General features: G+C 41.0%; 1 protein-coding gene across 1 annotated transcript in view; it reads left to right on the top strand.

Moving 5' to 3' along the window:
• Positions 1-21,358, top strand: part of gpr158a (G protein-coupled receptor 158a) — a 79,891-nt gene that overhangs the window by 22,135 nt on the left and 36,398 nt on the right. The window contains exons 3-4 of the mRNA XM_030078774.1: positions 14,251-14,353; positions 18,023-18,249. Coding sequence (XP_029934634.1) covers positions 14,251-14,353; positions 18,023-18,249 — 330 coding nt within the window. The remainder of the gene's footprint in view (positions 1-14,250; positions 14,354-18,022; positions 18,250-21,358) is intronic.

The following is a 21,358-nucleotide window of genomic DNA, read 5'->3' as shown; positions in this document are numbered from 1 at the left end:
CTTCATTTGATGTGCGGTACGATCAGTAAACTCCCCGAGCCCCTTTCTGAATGCGATATGCAACATTTATCTGCTTGTATCTCTTGACAACTTCCCCGTCCAAGTGTTCCCTCAACACACATTCAAAAAGACCAAAAAAAAAAAAAAAAAAAAAGAAAAAGAAATGCTTACCCCTTCATCTCTGGCCCCAGCCCCATGTTGTTAGATAAAAATAGCAGTCTTTTTGAGCGCCTTGGGAATCCCCTCTGCTGTTTGAAATGCAGCACCATGGCAGGGCAGGGATTCCCAAACGGGACCCATGTCAAGTGTAGAGTAGTTTTTTTTTTTACGCCAGGCCACGGGCCCTTAAGTCTGCTGATCTTGTTTAGGCAATTTGGGTCGAGGAGAAGGGCTGGAAGTATCATAATTAACTACGTTCCTTGCTATGTTGCCTATTAAGAGCATTCATGAGTCCATAAATAGGGTAATTGCTAATTATCTACAATGATCTCACCGAAGCTGTGATTATGCTTTGCAGTTGATAAGCGTGCTCAACACTAAGGAAACAGAATGCCGCTGTGCACCCCAGTGTTAAACTCACCCTTGTGTTAGGGCAAATCCTAGTGCACCTCAAGGTTATATATAGAGTTAATTTATAAGCAGCTTAATGCAAGGATTTTGTCAAGTTGGGTCAAGCAAAGACCAGGTCCCAATGTGGTGGAGATCAAGCCAAGACCAAAACAAGCAAAAAGTGATTTGTTCGTTTCTCGTGTGAAAACATTTTCTAGATTGTTTTATGGACCTAGCACAAGAAATTCGGGCAGGCTGTTGTCAGAACGCGGAAAAAGGAAAAATGAGCCGTGGTAGCACATGGGAAGAGGACACACTAAAAACTGCTGGGTTAAAAAATAACCCAACTTTAACCCAAACCCTGGGTCAAAAAGGGTCCAACTACTGACTCATACATGCATTTTGACCCATAATCTGGGTTAAATAAATAACCCAATTTTTCTTTTAACATGACCCAGGATTGTAGTCAATATAACCCAACTTAAAAGTCATATTCATTTAGCCCACTCAACCCAAAAGTTGAGTGTTCTAAAACTTTCACACAGTATTCTTAGTAATTAAGCACTTCCACATTTATATGATTTTACTGCACGTTTCCATACAGTGTTACAGACACTAACACACATAACGCTATTCAATTCTGAATAGGCAATCACACACAAGTGCGGTATCAGCGGCTAATTCGATTTTATGTCCCCAGGTGGCGGTAAGCCCTGACTACAACCCAAGGCTGAAGACACACATCACTCACGGTTTTACACTGATAAATTATCAAGTTGTAAATTATTCAGTAAATAGACAATAAATAGTCTGTATAAAATGTGCAAATATGCAATGTGCAAATATTGTGTGCAAACCAATAATAAAGTGCAAATATTGCGACTAAAGTGCCAAGCGCCATTATTAAAGTGCATACTTAAGTTGTCTGTTTAAAATGCATTTTCTACCAACCATGTTGTGCAATATTTACAAAGCAAAGCTATCAGTCACTAGTAATGAAGTGCTCTTCGTTACACAAACTGTTCATAAAGTATTCAATCAATCAATCAATAAGCAATCAATCAATCAAACCCAAGTCTCTGACCCAACAATGGGTTACTCTCAGAAAAAATAACCCAGAAATATTACCCAACTCGAAAAACCCACAAATTGGGTCAAAATAAAATCCTTATAACCCAAGAAATGGTTATGGCTCTGGAAAAATAACCCAGAAATGTAACCCAACACAAGTAACGCAGGAATTGGGTTAAAGAAATAAGTGTTTTTAGAGTGGAGGAGACTAAGTTTTAAGTTGAAATATGGTCTGACGATAATAATAAAAAATAAAAAAAAAGATGTCAACTGGAAAAACCTCATGAAAATGCTGATATTTTCCCGGTAATTTCATTTGACGAATTCAAGCAAGCCTCGAGTATTGCGCTTGAAGTTGATGCTGCAGGCAGTCGTTCTGTAATAGCACTATTACAGTGGCAATGAAATGAATCTGTTCATTTATTTGTATCCATTAATTCAAACGGCGTTAGACAGGCTACCTGCAGAACTGACTCCCGCCCGTCTACAAACCAATCAGTGTCAATAATAGGGAGACGCGGCCGGCATAAGTGATGACAACAGGACGAAGGTACAGTATGTCGTGTGAAATTCTTTAGTGTGCTCACAGAATGGCAATATGAGACCAGAACTAACTGTAATCAGTGCATACAGTTTGAGGACAATTACATGCATGTTTATAAGGAGAAATCCATTTAGTCATGTGTTGAAAGTAAACCACCAAAAATCAAAGCCCATTTTTTTTTTGTTTGTTTTAAATCCGTAATGCAGTTTTATTTTACTGTTGTTTTTGTATTTATTCTCATATTGATTTTACATTTTCTGTGTTCTTAATGGCTAATCTTTAGTGTAGTAATTAGTTTTCTGTTTTCCTGGTGTAAGTCATTGTCTGACCTTGTTTTTTTTTTTTTTCCCTCCCTCCCTGTGCTTTTAACTTTTTAATTGACAACGTGCTTTCGCTTCCTTATGCTTTGTTTTATAAAGGTGCACTGGGCAAAATTGAGGGTTGATTGAGGTAAGGACCCTTACTTACCTCAATCATAAGCATGTGACAGTGAGTGAGGCACAGTGGATGGGGCATCATGTAGATTCAACCATCAAATGTATAAATTCAGATGTTTTTGCCTGTTGAGTCTAAAGGGTCCTCACTTCAGTGCAGTTTTACGTAGTGTACCTTTAAATTCCTTACACTTCCTCCTTGTTTCTGTTCATGCACAGCATAATGAGTTGAAATATACAAAAAAGTAAAAGTCCACCGGTCTTGAAAATGCACTACAGCCTTGTCTGATTGCCTAATCTTCATTATTCAACATCTCCAAGACGCGGTGGATGACATATTTTGTCGTTCAAGCACCTAAGCGATACCGACTGTCCTTTTAAAAGCACCATTTTGTGTTATCAGTAAATTAAACCATTCATGTTTTCGGAGAACCCAAATTCCAGAGTGGACACTGCCGACACGCTGTATCTCCCGCGGTCCTGTCTCCTCGGGGGTGTTGGAGATGAAAACATCCGGGTTGAGGGCTGTCGGCCATAATGCGGTGGGAAGAGAGATCACAGGACACGTCTGGTTTTAACTCTGGCCCCCGGCCTCTGTCAGCACAGCCCTTCCTTAACCGCTGCCCCGCTAATTGGCTCTGTGGATAATGCTGGAACTCTGAATTTACATGGAAACGCTTTGAAGACTTGAATACGCACGCCCCCGGGCCCGCGCTCACATCCGCTCTGCCCTGCCTCAGCAGCACACCGGAAACCAAAAGCAGAAAGCAAACAGATTCAGCCCAGGGAGGACGGGAGGAGAGCGGAATGTAAAGGTAGCGTTTATCTAAAAACCCACGAGACGGATGTGAAACGGGCACAGCACGCTCAGCGCCCGCAAAAGGACGGAAATAGAAAGAGTGAGGGACAGAGACAAAGAGAGACGGAGAGGCGGAAAGACAAACCGGCAGACAGCGCTGTCAGTCAGAGGCCACATTTACATGTCTGCCAGTCAGTGACCCGACAATTGCCAATATCTTTATTTGGGTTAAGCTGTTGACGTGAACCTTTGATGCCCTGTGAGTCTGCCTGGTGCCATGAAAAACAGAATATTCCCGTCTATCTGTGCTGTGTCTCTCACAGACACAACAATCCACACACAAAAATGCGTTGAAAGACGCAGCCACCTAAAACTCTACTCTTATTTCTCCATCACTTCTAATGCAAGGGATAGAAATAATGGTTCCAGTAGTAATACTGAAAATTTGCTCATCACTTTTTTTTCATCTGAGTCTAAATTCATGCAAATGGCAATAAATAAACAAATAAATAAATAAATACAGTTGTATAGCAGCAATGGAATGAGTTGCATTGCATGACGTTTGTATGAGAATTTTTTTTGCTGGCAGTTTCACATCTTTATTTCTTTGTGTCCCATCTATATGCCAAAATAACAAAGATTATCAATGTGTGGATGTTATTGGGCAAAAAATGGGGGGAAATTAGGGAGTAAGATGTTTTCATGCCCAAACCAGGATGCTTGAGTAAGCTCTTAAAGTTCCAGTGAAATGAAAACTGACTGGCTAATTTTCCATGCCCAAATATTCACCTATTTAATAAGAAATGACAGATAAATTTACTACATTTAGATTAAAAACAAATTCCATTACTCATACATCTCGGAATACAGTGAATCTTTAATCCATAAATCCGAACCAGTAGGTGTGAACAAAAATTCACCTGATAAAAACATCACATTTTTTAACGATCCTGCCTCTCCCATCCAATAAAGTTGCTTTTCGCTCCCTAACTGATCTCCCATTGGTTTGCACTTTTAAAGGTGCTCCTCTGCGTGAAGCCCCTCCCCAGTGACCCCTTTCAACAAGAAATGCATCCAATTATGCAAGCAGCAAAAATGATCCATGCACGCAAATGCCACGGGTGACTTCCAGAAGTATGCAACCTCCGGATGAGATCGACAGCGGCTGTCGTGCATGAGGAGGGCGGATGCGTCGGGCTGATGTGCGGCCGCTCTGCTTGCGACGGGTCTGGGCTTTCCAGCGTGTTTGGGCCCTCGAGGCTGTGATGAGGCTGTCAGAGCGCTTTGTGTGCGAGGCCATCCTCCACACGCCCGATCCCTCCTCTCCGTGGAGCGCGCGTGCACGTGTGTGCGGCTGTGCGACTGTTTCCATGAGTGTTTGGCGTGAGTTACTGCAAGTGTCAACACGACTGTGCGTTTTATCGCAGGCGCGTGGAATAAATATGTGCTGCGCCTGTTCGCCTTGACACTTGCATAAGCTGCGAATGTGATTATGAAAGCAATATCCCAGTGGTGTCTGTTGTGTGTGCTAAGGAGCTGTACATGTTTATCTGCACTAGTCCCCCAGCCTGATGGCGATGTTAAGCTCCCTCTAGGCTGGAGTGTTTATCTCGCTGGTGTTTAGGCTTTGCTCTTTGGACGGCACCCAAAGCGTGGCCCCGCTGTCCGGGCGGCTCTGCTCCGGCTAACTCCTGCTCGTTGACCTCGTTTAAAGGCCTGGCCGGCTGTCTCGCTGTCCCTCTGAGCGCACGGCCGGGCCCGCTGCACAGTCTGGGTGTGTATTTGCACTTGTGCGCGGACGCTCGCGGGGGCGTGCGCGCGGGCCTGTCGCTGTGCGAGCATTTCCGGGGTCTGTTCATGCGCTCATTATATTTCCACGGATCTAATGAAGCTGCGTGCGATGAGACATGCAGCGAGATGCTCCGATGTTTAGCAGAGCATGCACAGCTCCTCCTGTATGTATGTATGTGTGTGTGTGTGTGTTTTTTTTTCCTCTTCTCTGAAAAAACAAACACAGGCTTATCGTCTTATTTCCCCTGTGCCTTCGTACACATCGTGAGCTGGCAAATTGCAGCGTGCTACACATAATGCATACACAGGCAAACACACACACGCAGACACTCTCCGCAGAGTAAATTGCCCTCCAGCCAAGTCTTCGCCTTCTAACCTCCTTTCTGTGCATTGTACAGTTCAGTCAGTAATTATTGGATGATAAGCTTTCCTCGGGGTTTATGCCGCACTCTGTAGGATCACTACAAATATCTACAGAGGCCTATTAGCGAGTTGATTAGGCGCCGCGCTGGACCGGAAGAGTGTGGGCTCGTTTCAAAGAGAGGGAGGGTCCTCGGCAGGGCCTAATTAGCCCGCAGAATCGAGCGAGCTCCTGCTTTCCTGGTCAGGTGGAAGACGCCTGGCCTCCGCATCAATTAGCGCTACCGCTCTCCGAGTTGGTTTTATTCCCCCACTTCATGTCATGGAAAGGTGATGGAGGAGAACTGCAGGCTTTGATGTCAAAGTGAAAGCGCTTGCGGTGTGATTGTGTGTGTGTGTGTGTGTGCGCGCGTTTGCCTTGGCGTGCATGCAGATTTGGCGCAGGGATCGCTGCAGTAGCGGCGGCGGATTGTGCAGTTATAGTAAATGTGCCTGTTATACAATGAAGCCTGCATTTATTTAAAGAACCACAGAGGCTTTTCCACCAGTCTGGCATTTTGTTTGTGTTCTCACCGAGTTGTGTGCACAGGTATTTATGCCGTATTATGATTAAGCATGTATCCTGCAAGCAACACTAATGTCATGATTTGCATACAAGCCAGAAGGGGAGAGAGAGAGCGTGACAAAGCGAGAGAGAGCCAAAGAGGGAGAGAGAGAGAGAGAAAGAGAGAGAGAGAGAGAGAGCGAGCTGTGTCTATTTCTGAGTCCTGCGGCCTGTCATAAGTGCTCCGTCACAGGCAGACCCTGCTGGCCTGACAGTGTGACGCACTCCGATAAAAAGGCTCTCGCTCCCGGTCACACACATGTCACCATGGCAATTAGCATGTCAGACGGTGCGTGATTGACAGCTGCCACAGCTGGGATGCAAACAACGACCCAGCGGTGCTGGCGGGGAGACCTGAGGCGACGGCGACATATAAGCTCCGGATGTGCTCTCTGCCCCTCTCTCCCCCGCTCGTGTGACTGTCATAAAGAATAAACGGAACGGATCATATTCACCCGAGCCTGCATCCATATGCAATGCAGATGACAGGAGTAGATGCCCTGAAGCAGACACCATTATAGGAATTAATAAGGACTCTGCCTGTAGCGTAAACTTTCAGTATTACCTTTTGAGACGGCGTGAACCTGCAAGTCTCTAAGAAAAACAAACACCCTGTGAGCCCCTTTGTAATGTACAGCTCTCAGGTTTCCCCTCAGTTTACACAGGCAACGGGACTAACCATAAAATTCATACATCCTGGGCAGATCCTATCATAAACAACTTTTTTTTTTTTCTTCTTACAGGTCAATTGTGAATTCTTTGCAAAAAATATGTACAGACCAAATTGATAATCAATACTCAGGGCAGACACTTTACACAATTATCATTTGTTTGTCCACTTTGTTCTTCACAGAGTCTGTCAATGTGGTATTTTCAAGAGTCATCACTTTATGGCCTAAAGGGACACTAGGTGGCATTTTGTGTATATTACCTGAGCACATACAGCGCTGGCACACAGGTGATCAATTAATACAGAAAATACTGAAATGTGAGTCTGCCTGGCTAGCTGCTGGCAAACACAGCTTGTAGCTTATTTCGTATAAAGCACCATCAACAATAAGCTGTTTTTTTTTTTTTTTTTTTTTTTGCACAATAAAAGCAAAACATCAGAACAAGAATGAAATAACAATAGATTGTGCAGGTGAGATACAGAAAACCCCTAGGGGCTTATAAGAGAATCCCACCTCAAAATTTGATTACATAGAAAAAAGAAAAAATGTCAACAAAACAACAAAAAAGAGCAAATATACATTAAGTCAATGCAAATATATATTAAATCAATGCAGTAAATGTGTGTAAAGGTGTTTAAAAAAGAGTGTGTAGACCTATGTGAGTATGCGTACATGTGTGAGTGTACATGTTTATGTATGAATGTGAATATGAATACGAGTGTGTGAAGGCAAAATACGAAACAAGAAGACCAAACCCCAACTACCAAAATAGTAAGTTAAAGTTAAGTTAAAGTTTGGTTCATCAGACATGTCCTTAGTCGACATTTATAGTTTCTTAGAGAGGTAGATTGGAGTGCAACTTGGATGTAACTGTTCCACAGTTGTGCTCCTTCATATCTAATAGAGAACTGACATAATCCAGTGCGAAACATTGGAAGGTGTAGACATTTAGAACGTCTTGTATTATAATTATGTACATTTGTATTCAACTGGAAAAATGAACTACAAAGCTTTATCCTGCAATGCAAGTTTGTATGTTTGTGTTTATGATTATTAAAAGATTTAACAACACAGCCTGCATAAGGTAGGCTGTATATTATATTATATAATCTATATTATGTGAATGCTGTATAGGCCTAACTCATGTAGTATATAACCTAGGCTATATACAAAATACTTATACTATATTCTGTAGCTTATAATGCTATATGCACCATGTCATAGCAGTCCATGCAAACGGAGATCAATGCAAATAAATGACACAAATGTATAAGACATTCACAGATTTATTCTTTTTTATGTATTTGCACAAATTTTCAGAATTCATAGAAAAAGTTCAGATTTATCCTTCTTGTTTATTTGTCACTCGCCAAGGAAATGCTACAGAAACTACACTGTAAATAAAAGTTGACCGTTTTCAGTAGAGACTCACCATCATGGAGTCCCATTTTGTCAGCAGTCGATTGCCATATTACTTCTTCTTGCTCTGTAACTGTGGATTTTTATCATACAGTTACCAGTTTTCAGATACCAAGGATATCCATAGCTCCATGGCCATCCTAAGTGCCAGTTCTGGACACGTGACCCAAAAGCTATATCTGAATTTTCTCTCAGGCTCTGACTAAAAAAGGACATTACCACAGATAAAAAGATTAGATCAAAATGGTGGATCACTACAACAGTGCAATATTTCAGACTTTGTGAGGAAACAGTTCATAAAGATGCATTGTTTTGTTTGGCGTGAACAGGCGTTAATGGATGAGGAACATAGACGCTCTTGCAGCTAAGGTGTTAAGAGTAGCTGTTAAATGTTCACAACTTCTCCTTTGTTTTATTAATTGCATATTGGTAAGTAAAGAGTTGACCATATTTCACCACAGCATGATGAAGTTCCCTATCCCAGGAACAGAGGAGCAGAGTATTTAAGTTGTGGTTGCCGTGGCTGAATTTTGGCTGAATTAGTCTTGAAGACCTTATCAGGGTTAGTACAATAAACATACATAATTAATTGAAACATGACTGTAAGGTTTTATTTGATTTGATTTGGGGCTATCTATCATTTTGTTATGATAAATGTCACATTTCTCAAGGAGTGGTCATCTCATCTTGGACCAGAAGTCTTCATGTGACCTCACAGCAGAGCTAATAATATTCATCCTCATTGTTTCTTTAGCTCCTCCTCCCTAACGTGGGAAGGTTTACGGATCTGATCCAAAAGATCCATTTTATGGCCCATTGAAATGGGTCTGGCTCCTTGCTGGACTGCTGCTGCTGAGATCACATGTGACTGATGGCAGGTAGCTGGGAGGCAGCCTGCGCCGTCTGGGCTGCCTCGCCGTTCAACACACTCCCCTGGCCAGCACCCCCGCATCAATCACCGCAGCAGGCAGGAGTGGGATGCACTGCCAGGGCTATTCCTGGCTCTGCATACTCATGTACACACACACACACACACATACACACACACACACCTGTCTCTGGCTGTGTCTTCGAGTCTCTCAGGCTAATATGAGATGGGCATATTAAAAGTGGCAGGCGGTAGCTGCAGCTTACCTCACCTGTCCTGACAACTAGCTGGTGCGGCCTGACACATGCAGACGCAGAGATGAAAATCGCAAACCCAATTCACGTTGCAGCACAGTATCCATCTAAAGCTGCATTTAAAGCGGTGGGTATGATTTCATTTTGAATCTACAGCCGTCCAATCAGCATCAATCACAAAGTGGGGCCTGCAAAATAAAGGAGCATCCCATCCCCACTAATTGAGAGCCTGCTGAAGCACCAGCATTAAATCTTTTCTAGTTACAGTTTATTGACGGCATATTAACAGATTGTTTTCACCTGGAGCCACCACCTGCCTGTTGCAGCTTTATGCATACATACATATGCACAAAAGACATGCACTCAAATGTCCATGCAATAGAGCAGTTCTAGATATAAGTTAAAAGCCACTGACTTACTGATTTGATGATGAAAAGTAGGGCAGAAAGATGAGCAAGTGCAGTAAGGAAACCACCCAGTGTCCTTATAGGGATCGATTAGTCATTACATCATTATTGTAAAATCGAGAGTGAAAACAAACAATCTTTTGAAAAACATGAATGATGATTATCAAACTAATACAGTGGTGGAAAAAAGTTTTCGGACAGTCTTAAAATTTTACACAATTTCACAATCTCAAATATCATCATGAAATATTTGTGGAAAAATCTTTTTTGTGTTTCAAAAGGTGTGGCTGCATTAGACAGATACAAACAAATACAAATTATTATTTTTTTTTGTTTATTGTTTACAAAAAAAACTAACAAAACTAAATTCTTGACAGTTGAATCTTTCAGGCGTGTTTCCTGCGTTAGGTTCCTTGTTTTAGCTATTTTTGTGTCTGAAGAACTTTCAAATGTGCTGGCTTTATATAGACACCAAGCTTGGCAACAAAAATTGTGTCTTTTAATAAAAAGAACGACCTTCATCACTGGTACCAATATGACCCAATACTCCAAATTTCTTATGTATTTTTATGGAACCAATCAATTTGAAGTTTTTAATGGCTTTTTTAGGATTTGTTTAGTATTTTGGCTAAAAGAAATTGCACTTGAAGACCTAAGAGTGATTCTTAATGCAATATTTCACAAATGCATGGGGTGTCCGAAAACTTTTTTCCACCACTGTATTAGGGAGGAGGAAACTACACAACAAGCCTACCAAGTCCTTATTACAAGGTCAAAAAACACACACTTAGTGGTGTCCTAGAAACAAAGCATTACAAAGCTGAAACCATATAGGATTATTTACAGTACAGTGTGATCTGAAGCATTTAACTGCTGATGACAAACACAGCTGGCACCTAACATTCATGTACATGAATACAAGGAATTCCAGGAGGTGTAAATCTTAGAGGAAAAGGAAGAAGAAGACAAAGAAGAAGAAGCAGGAGAGGCTCTTTTAAATTGCTTAATTAGCGTATTATCATTTTTTTCAACAGCAAAACATCTAGCCTAATAAAGACAGAATTTTATTTTAAAATTAGTATAGAAAGCATTTTATAATATTTAGAAAGTGTTTTTGACACAAGCTGCTACTTTTTTTTTTTTATGGTGTACTGTGTTTTGTTTTGTTTTGTTTTGTTTTTTTCTTTTTTGTGAAAGTCCATTCTCCACAGTCCAGCCCACTGCCAAATGTCTGTCACTGAACTCTTTATTTTTCGGGACCAAATCTTCCTCATTCACTGTGACACTGTCTCCAGCGTCCTCCTCGGTGGCATTTTATCTTTGATTCAGTTTGCCTCTCTCCTCCGCTCCTCTTGTGATGCAGTTATTTTCCCATTCTTACTTCTGATTGGTTGAAAGCTGGTAAGGAGATTTCTAAACGGCCAACAAGTAACATCAGTGCCATGTGCATGGACTTTGCAGAGTGGTTTCATCCAACAGAGGTACATCAGTCTTACAGTTCTGTTTAATTGGTAGAGTGTGGAAGAGAACAATAAATTTGCAAAAATTGCAGCTGCAGGCAGTTAGATACCGCTTGTGTTCAAATCACAATTTATGCTGTAATTAGACTGATTGTGCAGCTCTATTACACAACAGGAAAGTATCAAGGGGTCATGATTTTAAAACCTGATACAATATCTTGATGCCCACTAAACTATTCCTTTAACTCTCTCCATCGGCTTCCTCTCTTTTGGCTCTTTGCCTGTCAGGCTTTCTTCACTCCGAAACTTTCCCGAAATGCCTGTTGTTTTCCCGCAGTGCAACTTCTGTGCTCCGATGTAAACACTGAATGGCCTGTAGCAGCGTGCTGGTCATCAGGGAGGGCCGGCAGGGTGTTGCTCTCCTACTGTTTGTGCAAAACAGGGTGAAGGGAGTTCAGAAGGGCAGCGGGCCCTTGTCAAAGAATGATCCATGGGGCCTGAGACCTCCTCTGTAAAACAACATCACTACAAGTGAAGGCCTGGAGTATATGATGCCAAATAAAGTTAGAGCATTTTGGGTGGCATTGTAAACCACACTGAGTAAAATTTGTTTTGAAATATGTCAACATTTGATATGAGTAATGGCAGTCTGGTTACATGCAATGAAGTAATATAAAATACAATCGAAATATGTAATGTTTTATTTTTTGTGACCAAATTTTTATTGTTTTGTCCTTTTTTTGTCCTGTTTGCTTTCATTATGGAGGAGGTATTACATAACAAAATCACGTAACTGAAATATCGTGTTGACATTGCATAACACATCTACATCTATTCACTAAGGTAATCACATATGCATTATAAAAGGCCATACATTTGCATACATACAAAGAGATAGAGTGAACAACCAAAATAAATGATGTGAATAATGCAATGCAAAAAAGGAATGTGTACCCAGAAGCCAAGATAAGCACATTAGTGTGCTATGACCTAAAAAAAAAAAAAAGAAATAAACAGTTGCAAACAATTCTAAATAATTTTACAACCTCCAAATTTACAAACCTCCTATGATCCAGATTACAACTTTATCCGCACCCTCCCATCCATTTTGACCCCATCCCATCCCCTTCCCAGTGACCTAACAGTATATTTAAATATTATATAATCATTATTTCCCCTATTTCCCTTACGTCCCTTTCTTCCTCACCTATTCTTTCCTTCTTTCTCCTCCCCCTTAAATATCAACACAGGAGGTACAGGACTTAACATAATGTGGCTTAACAAAATTTTAGCATATTGGTTAAATATACAAGTAAACCTGTATGGGCAAGTTGGCTACTGTGGACCAAGTTAGTAGGTGACATAGAGAGTTATACATAAACCTGTGCATCATATTATACCATATCAGTATAACTCAATGTAGTTATACCATCTATAAAGTGGCTGTAATTGTGATTTCATTTTTCTGACTAATAGAGCAAGAGCTTCAGTTAAATATGTAATGTTTTGATGAGGAGGGTAAGAGTTTGGATCCAAAATACTCCCAGGTCAAGCCATTGTGTTTGCAAGTACTGAAGTACCCTTTAGCAAGGCACTAAATCCCTACCAACTCCAGGGATGAAGTTCTGTTGCTGTCTCTCTCCTCCCCGTGGAGTTAGGCAGGTCAAAATGTAATTTTCGCACGGCCATAAGTAGGAATTTAAAGATGTGATATAAGTAATGGCAGTGTAATTTACTATATCCACTCTAAATATGCAGCGTAAATAATTTTAAGATCAAAAGGACTCCTGAGTAAGTCTGACCCTTCACAAGGCCATCACCACTGGCAAGAGGAGCTGTCTTCAACAGATTTGTGTAGTGCCACTTTAAATGCTTTGGTCTCTTTACTGCAATTTGCCTGAGGAACTTGTTCGCTGAATGGTAACCTGGTAATTACCTTGTGCTTGCGAGGACGAAGTACACTCTCCAAGGCTTTTGTGGAGGACCCACTCTCAGACTTGTAAATGCGCGCAGACTTCACCAAGGACCTTGAGAGACATTCAGAAATAGCTGCCTCTCAGGACACGCAGAGTCCAGTCCGCTGTGAAGAGCATCGCCGCGACTGGTGCTTCATTTAGACGCTGCCACTGGCCTCGCCTCTAGATTGCGCAGTCAGGTCACAAACACTTCATACCGTGTCAAGTGTCAGCTGAAGTATCGCGGCTATTCCTGGTCCTTGTTGGTCTTTGGGACTCATAAGTCATTATCATCTCTGCCAAGGAAAACACGTTCAAGTTGTTTGGAAATAAAACTGTAATGTACTTTGAGGGCGTGAGCAAGAGAAAACAGTTTCATGTCAGTGACCCAAATATGTTAATACAGAGTGGAAGATAGAATCTCATTCCCACAAGAAATGGAATTAATAGTTCTTTTTTTAATCATGCAAATACCCCTGAACTTAATTTAGATATCAATTACATCTTGTAATTTGGCAAACAGCTGACAAAGTCTGCCAAGGATGCCCCCTGACGCCCCTTGAGTTTTCCACAGCAGTCTTCGCTCTATCTCTTATCAGATTTTCAATCCAATGGAGGAGGCCTCGCTGATTTAATGTTGAGAGAGGGTGCACGCAGACAGGCAGAGGAAACTCACAACTTAAACAGTTAGACCGCTCTCCCTCCCACAAGATGTTTCATCCCACATTTTGTACACTCCTTTACAACGAGGCACTGGGCGTTTTGGTTTTGTATTGACCGTGTTTTTCATGTTAATTAGTTCGAGGTTCATATTTAAATTACTTTCACCCTTGTTTTGTATTCTTGTAGCCTGGGGACCATGTTATTTGCTCCGGCGTTGCGAATTGGCCCGGCTTTTATTCTTGTCCTTTCAATCGATATTACATAACATTTATTGAAAGTCTCCATTTTAATGATAATGCTGAATTTCTTGGAATTTAAATTACCACTTTATTATTGAGTGCCACTTCAAATGGCATCTATTATCTTCTCTTTATGGCTGACATGTATTTTTCTCTTCACAGTGTTTGCCGATCCCCGGTCATGGATTCGTCTTAGACAAGTACACGTGCCACTGCAAGAAAGGCTTTTACCACCCCAACAGAGTAGCTGTCAACGGCTTCAAGAGTAAGTCACTGACAAATCAATCACCTATTTCAATACCTGCCATCTGTCATGAAATTATATTTATATTTTTAGGATTGATGTTTGAGGCTATGTATTCTCAGTAGTGTTTTATCCTTAAGTGTAAGATGATGGTTTTACTGTAACATAGATGATTGCTCCCCGGTGACTTCACTTATGTGGTATGATGCATTGAACGGGAGCAATTTTTGTTTTTCATTTCTTAAGGTGGCCATCAAAACTAGGTTGTTAGAGGAGCCTGGAGTGGGTGTCGGAGTGCATATTTAAGTAGCATAAATAATATAGCACGGATACTGAATGTTGACAACAAGTTTATTCGTTGACTTTACATATTTATCATGCATGGGGCTGTATTTGCTTGAAATGAGGACATGGTGCTCTGAATTAAAATCTTTTGCTCACATTATGTAGGTTTTTATGGGGCTTACTGATAACATGTTAAGCCTGAACATTCTTGGGTCAACATTTCAGTTTCTGTTTTAATATCTTATCTCAGAGCAGTTTGTTTTTAATTTTGGTGAGTATGTGTATTTACACTTTTGATAGAAAAAAAATCACCCTGTCACATCTTGGAGGACGACAGTGTGATTTCTTGAAGCAGCTCACATGTTGTGCATCTACCTCAAGCTCGCTTTGGCTGTCTCACCTCTATACAGGTGGTGTTCAGCTGTACATAACCATGCAGCAAACACCATTATAGTGGAGTGAATACCTCGGAAAATACAGTAACTGCCCGATGCGTCATATCAAATGAAATAATACGTTTTTGAGTCTTGTCAGCACACTCAGTTATTCAATTTTATATCTTAAAATCACAATTAAAAGCTGTGCCAGTTGAAATAAAGGGACATTTTTTTCATTTGTGTGTATCATTGTCATTGCCTCCCATGCTTTGTGGGATTATACCAGCACCCAGCCAGCTCTGTGAACTATGTAGCTACAGTTTATGTTGGGAAATTGAGTGAAAAATTAAGTACAAATTCATTTTCACTCTTTTTTTCTCATTTGGTAGAAATTTTATGGCCGCTAGAGGAAGTATTAACATCTAACTTACCCAGCCTGTTTACCTAGCTGCTGACTCTGCTTTGAATCTATACCACGACCCTTAACTATTAGCAAAGGAGCCCTCCCTGCAACATAAGTTTTACATTATACCACGTCTTCATGGAGGAGACAGCGCTGTCAGCTGTTTCTCCACAAAACTGCAGACATGTGTTACTGTCCTGCCCTAAAACTGCAGCAGCAGTGTCAGCCAGGCAGCTGGCTACCTGGGGAAGCTAATCAGGTTTTGGGCGGGAGTTATCATTTTGTCTGGTAGTTACTTTTTTTCCCAGTTTATTCTGTCTGCTTCTGTGAGTTAATTAAAAAAGAGCTTGTGCAGACACAGAGCCCCAGTGGTTTTCACTTGCCCTCTATCACATCGCCAACACACACACTCACACACACACACACTTAAGTCTCATGCCACGAGTCTCGTATTATCCTCTTTTTTTATCACCCTACTACCACTTCTTTCAACTCACCCTCTTGTCTCATCCCACTCAAACCATTTCTGTGTCTCTCTTATAGTCCTTTCCATTTATGCAGCCGTTCCCCCTTCCTTTTCTCTTTAAAGCCCTTCTCGCGCCATCTTCCTCCACTCATCCTCCTCCCAAAAAACTGTTCCTTCATGCACGCATGACAGAAAAAGGCTCCTGAGAGCTGGCCTGTGTGAGTCTGTCTCTGCCTGCCCGTGCTGCTCGCTGCGCTGCGAGTGCACGTAAACTTGTGTGTTCCTGTGTGCATGCCTGTGCGTGAGCTGCGTGTGTGTTTGTGTGTGTGTCTTTGAGAACACAGTAATAGGGAGGAGAGGCAAGCCTGTTAGCGAGGCATAGTGCTGCAGTCTGGCCCACCACGGGGCCAATAACAAGCCCGCTAATCCACAAGGGAACATCCTTGACACTCCTTTGCAGAGAAAGCCAGTGCTACTCACTTTCCTTTGTCTCCCAATGATCTTCCACCATAGATCTTGCATATAATTATGTGGGAGAAGTTAGTTAAGCTCTGACTGTCAGTCAACTGGATGAGCAATGAACCAATGAGCACGAGCTAAAGGATATGAGTCATCGCTATGGAGATAAGTAGTCCTTTTGAGGGGATCAATGATGTGCAGAGTCATAGCTTTGAAAAATAGGCCAGTTTCTTTTTAAAGGAAAAATCCCTGCAAATCTCTGAGACAATGGGTGTTTCCAATAAACCCCCTATAAAAGCTCCTTATAAGTCCACCATTCTTTATCGGGCCAACCATATGGGCATCTCTCATGGGATTTCTTCACAAACCAATAAATCCACAAGCTTCATGTTGCCCCTTGAGTTTTTTTTTTCACCTTAGTTTACCAGGGACAGTTTGGTTTTTGATGCCTCACATCATAAAGTTACAAAAAAACAACACTATTTTGCTGTCCAGTGCAACCAAAGCCATCTACTGTTGCCTACTAAGCAACTCCACCAGAGAAGTTACAGGGGTTAGACCGTTACACATTCACTATCCACACCCAGATTATTCCACACAGCCGGGGGTTGAAACCTTTAAACTCCCATTGCCCTTGTCCTCGATATCTGTGATATGAAAACGTAGATGTGCTGCGTTTCTGTTTGTTTTAGTCATATCTTTCTCTGTGGAAACTGCAGTCATCAGCCTTGTATGATATGCCAGCGACGGAACAGAGTGGAACAATGTTGACTTTTCATGTTCACACATATAGATCCATCTCTTGTGTGTTGACACAATGTCGATAAGCCCTCATAAGGTCAGGACAGGATCAGCATATACACTCCGGGAGGGTTCATTCTGTCGTGGACTGCGATATGCACTTCTTGTTTGTCTTTCAATACCGGTCCCAATCATCCCCCCCCCCCCCCCGCCCAAAATCCAATAACAGGGGAACTCGAGAAACTTGAGAGCATTGATAGTGGCTCCTTCATTGCTGTCTGCCTCTATTCTCTGTAAACATCATGGAAAAAACATTCACGATTACCACCGTGTAGGAGCGAGGACTGATCAGTTTAATATCAAAATGCAATACATCAGTTCTGCAACTTGAAATTAAGACATTTCTGAGTCACAGATATGACTTACAAAGCAAAGGTCTTAAGATGACTCATAACTTAAAGGGGACAATAGGTCAGGTTTTCACTGACTCACAGCATAAAATGACTATATCTGTGTGGATTTGTTGGTTAATACTGATGATTCAACATTTACCGGACTAGGTGCCTGGATTTTTTGGGGTTTCAAAATTAATTTTCTATACCATACTCTGTTTGTAGCAAAAACTTATTTTGGTCTCAAGCCAAAAAAATCAAACAACAGACCAGTAATTTTATTATTATTGTATCATGATATATTCCTTTTTCACTGGATGTTTCTGTCCTCTGTTCAAATTAGCCAGCTGATTCTTCTCTGTTGTGAAAATGTGACTTTTTTTTTCTTGATTAACGGCAACAGCAATCCAAGGGGACAAAAAAGGTGAGCGGGATGGTGTGAGACGGTCGGTGGGGAGTGATGCATCAGTGTTACAGTTCCTACTGGTCACTGATGGAGGTCAGGAGAGGTCACGAGCTACTTAATGCTCCTTAACGGTAACATCAATCCTCCGTGTCTTTTGAAAGGGATGGGGAGAAAGGGCAAAGTGGCAGACAGCGGTCCCAACGCGGACGAGGGGTCTTCCAGCGACTGCCTGCCCTGCCAGGAGGGCTGCGCCTACTGCAAGGACGACACCCCCTGTGTGGCACGAGAGGACGGCGTCCTTCGCCTGGCCGTGCTCTCCTTCCAGTGCCTCTGCATGCTGATCCTCTTTGTTAGCATGGTGCTCGTCTACCACTACCGCAGGAATAAGGTACGAATAAGGTTAATCAGGCTTGCAAGACAAACAAACAAACAAACAAAATCTCACAGTTAACAACCACTTGGTGTATTGACAGCTTTTAGAGAATTCTTTTCAGTCCTTATAATTTAGCTGACACTCCTATCCAAATTGACTTATTGGCACACAACAGGACACATTGCATTGCATTTGATGCACACAACATTGGTGATAATAAGGACCAATTTTTTTTCCTAACCATTACAGTATCCTTTCCCTCCGAAATAAAAGATATATGGGACTGGTGGATTTTTTTTTTTTTTTTTTTTTTTTGCTGAATCTTTGTGACCTTTAGATCTTCAATGTAATGCTTTCCCAAGTGAGATGCTATGCTATTAGTTATTTTCTGTTTTAGTGTGCCATTATTAATATCTTTGTTTAGGTTATGCTTCCACAAGTAATATTCCTACAATGATTAACCATTTTCCTCCTTAAGGGAGTTTTTAATGTACACTGGAAAGAACAAAAGTATGAAATGCAACAGTGTGTCAGAGTGACTCACACGTGGGACAGCGGAAGACTCAGTTATTGTAGCATATTCATCTGTTATATATTTGATGTTTTGTGAGCCATATGGTCATCAAAGCCCTCTGGATGAATAAACTAGTGATTCCATATGCGGGTGGTCTCAATGAAGCTTTGAAACCGTTTCAAACAGCTCAGGCGGTACGGATCAGCCCGCCGTCAGCACCTTGGACAGCAGCCGATGGTACAGTAATGACACTAAACCTAAAGTTTATTCCGTTTTTTTAACACGAGGACAGCGGCCGTTTGATCTGACAGAAGAGTGTGCAACTTTGTGTGAGCACTCATTAAACCCAATGGAATGGACAACAATAAAAACTTAGTGGCTGCTAATGATCTCTTGCTCCAATTATATGGCATAGCGGCGGTGCTGTAAGGGTTATGAGTTTGATCCCCCTTGGGTGAGTTTTTAAAGATAAAAATGTGTCCTGTAATTGGCATGCGATTAAGCACATTTGCAATTTGTCATTTTTTATACTTGACTTTGGATTTCACAGTTTCAATGGTAGTCAGTCCAGTCAGTCCTCCTGGAATTTTTTTTTTTTTTTTTTGTATGACATTTTGTTTTTGTAGGTGGCACTTCATGATGGCTGTCACTGCTTTTTTTTTTTTTAATAAATGTTAAATGCTAACTACCCATTTCTTCTACTCCAGTTATTTCAAAGACAGCGCCCTTGCCGCCTCCAGAAATGGTTTCTTGATGTGGCCTGGCCATATGTTGAATTGTAACTGTGGCATATGAGTCAGTGATAGAAGGTAGCAAAACAGAAATTTATTTTTATGAAAATCACAGAATATGACTTTAAAGGTCAGTCTAGGTGTGCATCACTCTCAAGACATTTTTGCCCAGCACCATCTGCTGTGTGGCGAAACCGCTGAAGTGAATTCAAGTGAAAGTTAGCCATAGTACCAATTTAATTACTGAGTTCACTTTCCACACCCAAGTAAACTTTTGACCGAACTTAGGAAATCCTCTAAGCCTCTAGTCGGGCCTGTCAATTAATTGGCTTAATTAAAGGCTTTGTCTTGAGCATGAGAAATGTGAGGATTAGCCTGAAGATTCACCACATTACTGACAGGGGAAAATCTAGCCGCTCTATCTCGCACACACCTGAAGAGTCTGCCATTATATGAACCGGAGTTGAACAATGGATCTCTCCCATTCATAAAGCAGATAAAAGTTTGAGATACTCTCGGGCTTTGTCATAATTTAAAGTACACTTATGTAATCCCCATTAATCTTATCAAACTAAGTTTAAGGGCTTAGTTTCAAAGCTCTTTACGTACTAGACTTACTGATAATTTAAAACCAGTTAATTTCCACAAATAGATGGGCTTCAGTGAGTCGCCTGTCTTTGTTATTGTTGTTATTATTATGATTATTTTTGTTGTTATGTAAGAAGATAAACCTAACTCATCCATTATGAGGAAGCAGGGCAGGTGTTTTGTGTTTTCTTTTGAATGTATTTTTAAATGGGTGGCACAGCTGTCTTTTGCTCTTTGAAAGCCCCCTCAAGCATCCTGTCAATTAGAGGACGATATGTTGTTAAATATCTTACGCAAGAGGTGCATAGAAATTGTCTGAAATGGTGAACCCTTCTATAAAAAAGTCCTTGAGGCAATAGCTTTCACTGTAGCTCATTCAGTTTTAAAGCAACAACAACGACAAAAAAAAAAAAGCCTCTTTCCCTTTTATGCCAGCCTGGAATATTATAATACCTGCTATTGTATACTATTTTAAACGTCTTCATATGGTACAATATGAAGGACATGCACGTGTATTGTTCCTAAATGTTATATATCCATTTTGGAAAGAAAAAAATATTAGCCTTTTATCATAATAGAAATTTTTTGGCGACTTTCGTTTTTTACCTGCTTTCTTTTAAATATAGTTCTTTTTTTTAATCCCTCCAACTCTGATTTTCCCCTAAATTTCCTCTTCAGTAGCTTCAAGGTTAGAAAAAAAATTTCATATTTTACACTGACACGTATTTATTCTGCTGGTTGCAATGCTTCATTGATGCTGACATGGGGAGCGAAATATTCAAAGCCAAGTAGTCATTATTGTATGGCTATACATTCATATGAAACAGAACATATCTGGCTGTCCTGTGCATCATTTTATACACGTTCCTCTGGACTGCAGCAGGACTTATTTGGTATCTTTGGAAACCGCTGGATCTCCACAAGATTTCCAAATAAAGTTGTGTAGGTTGGAACGGAGCTCAACTGTGCTGCATGCATGAATATGTGTTAAACATGCATGTGGAGAAACCCACCAATAGGACCAGCAGAGTTAATGAGGTTAATACAGTGGTGGAAAAAAGTTTTCGGACACCCCATGCATTTGTGAAATATTACATTAAGAATCACTCTTAGGTCTTCAAGTGCAATTTCTTTTAGTACAGTCACAGCCAAAATACTAAACAAATCCTAAAAAAGCCATTAAAAACTTAAAATTGATTGGTTCCATAAAAATACATAAGAAATTTTGAGTATTGGGTCATTTTGGTACCAGTGATGAAGGTCGTTCTTTTTATTAAAAGACACAATTTTT

Source organism: Myripristis murdjan, chromosome 20 (assembly GCF_902150065.1).
Source record: "Myripristis murdjan chromosome 20, fMyrMur1.1, whole genome shotgun sequence".
Classification (NCBI taxonomy): Eukaryota; Metazoa; Chordata; class Actinopteri; order Holocentriformes; family Holocentridae; genus Myripristis; species Myripristis murdjan.
Note: the sequence above shows the minus strand (reverse complement) of the source record. Positions and strands in the feature narration are given on the sequence as shown.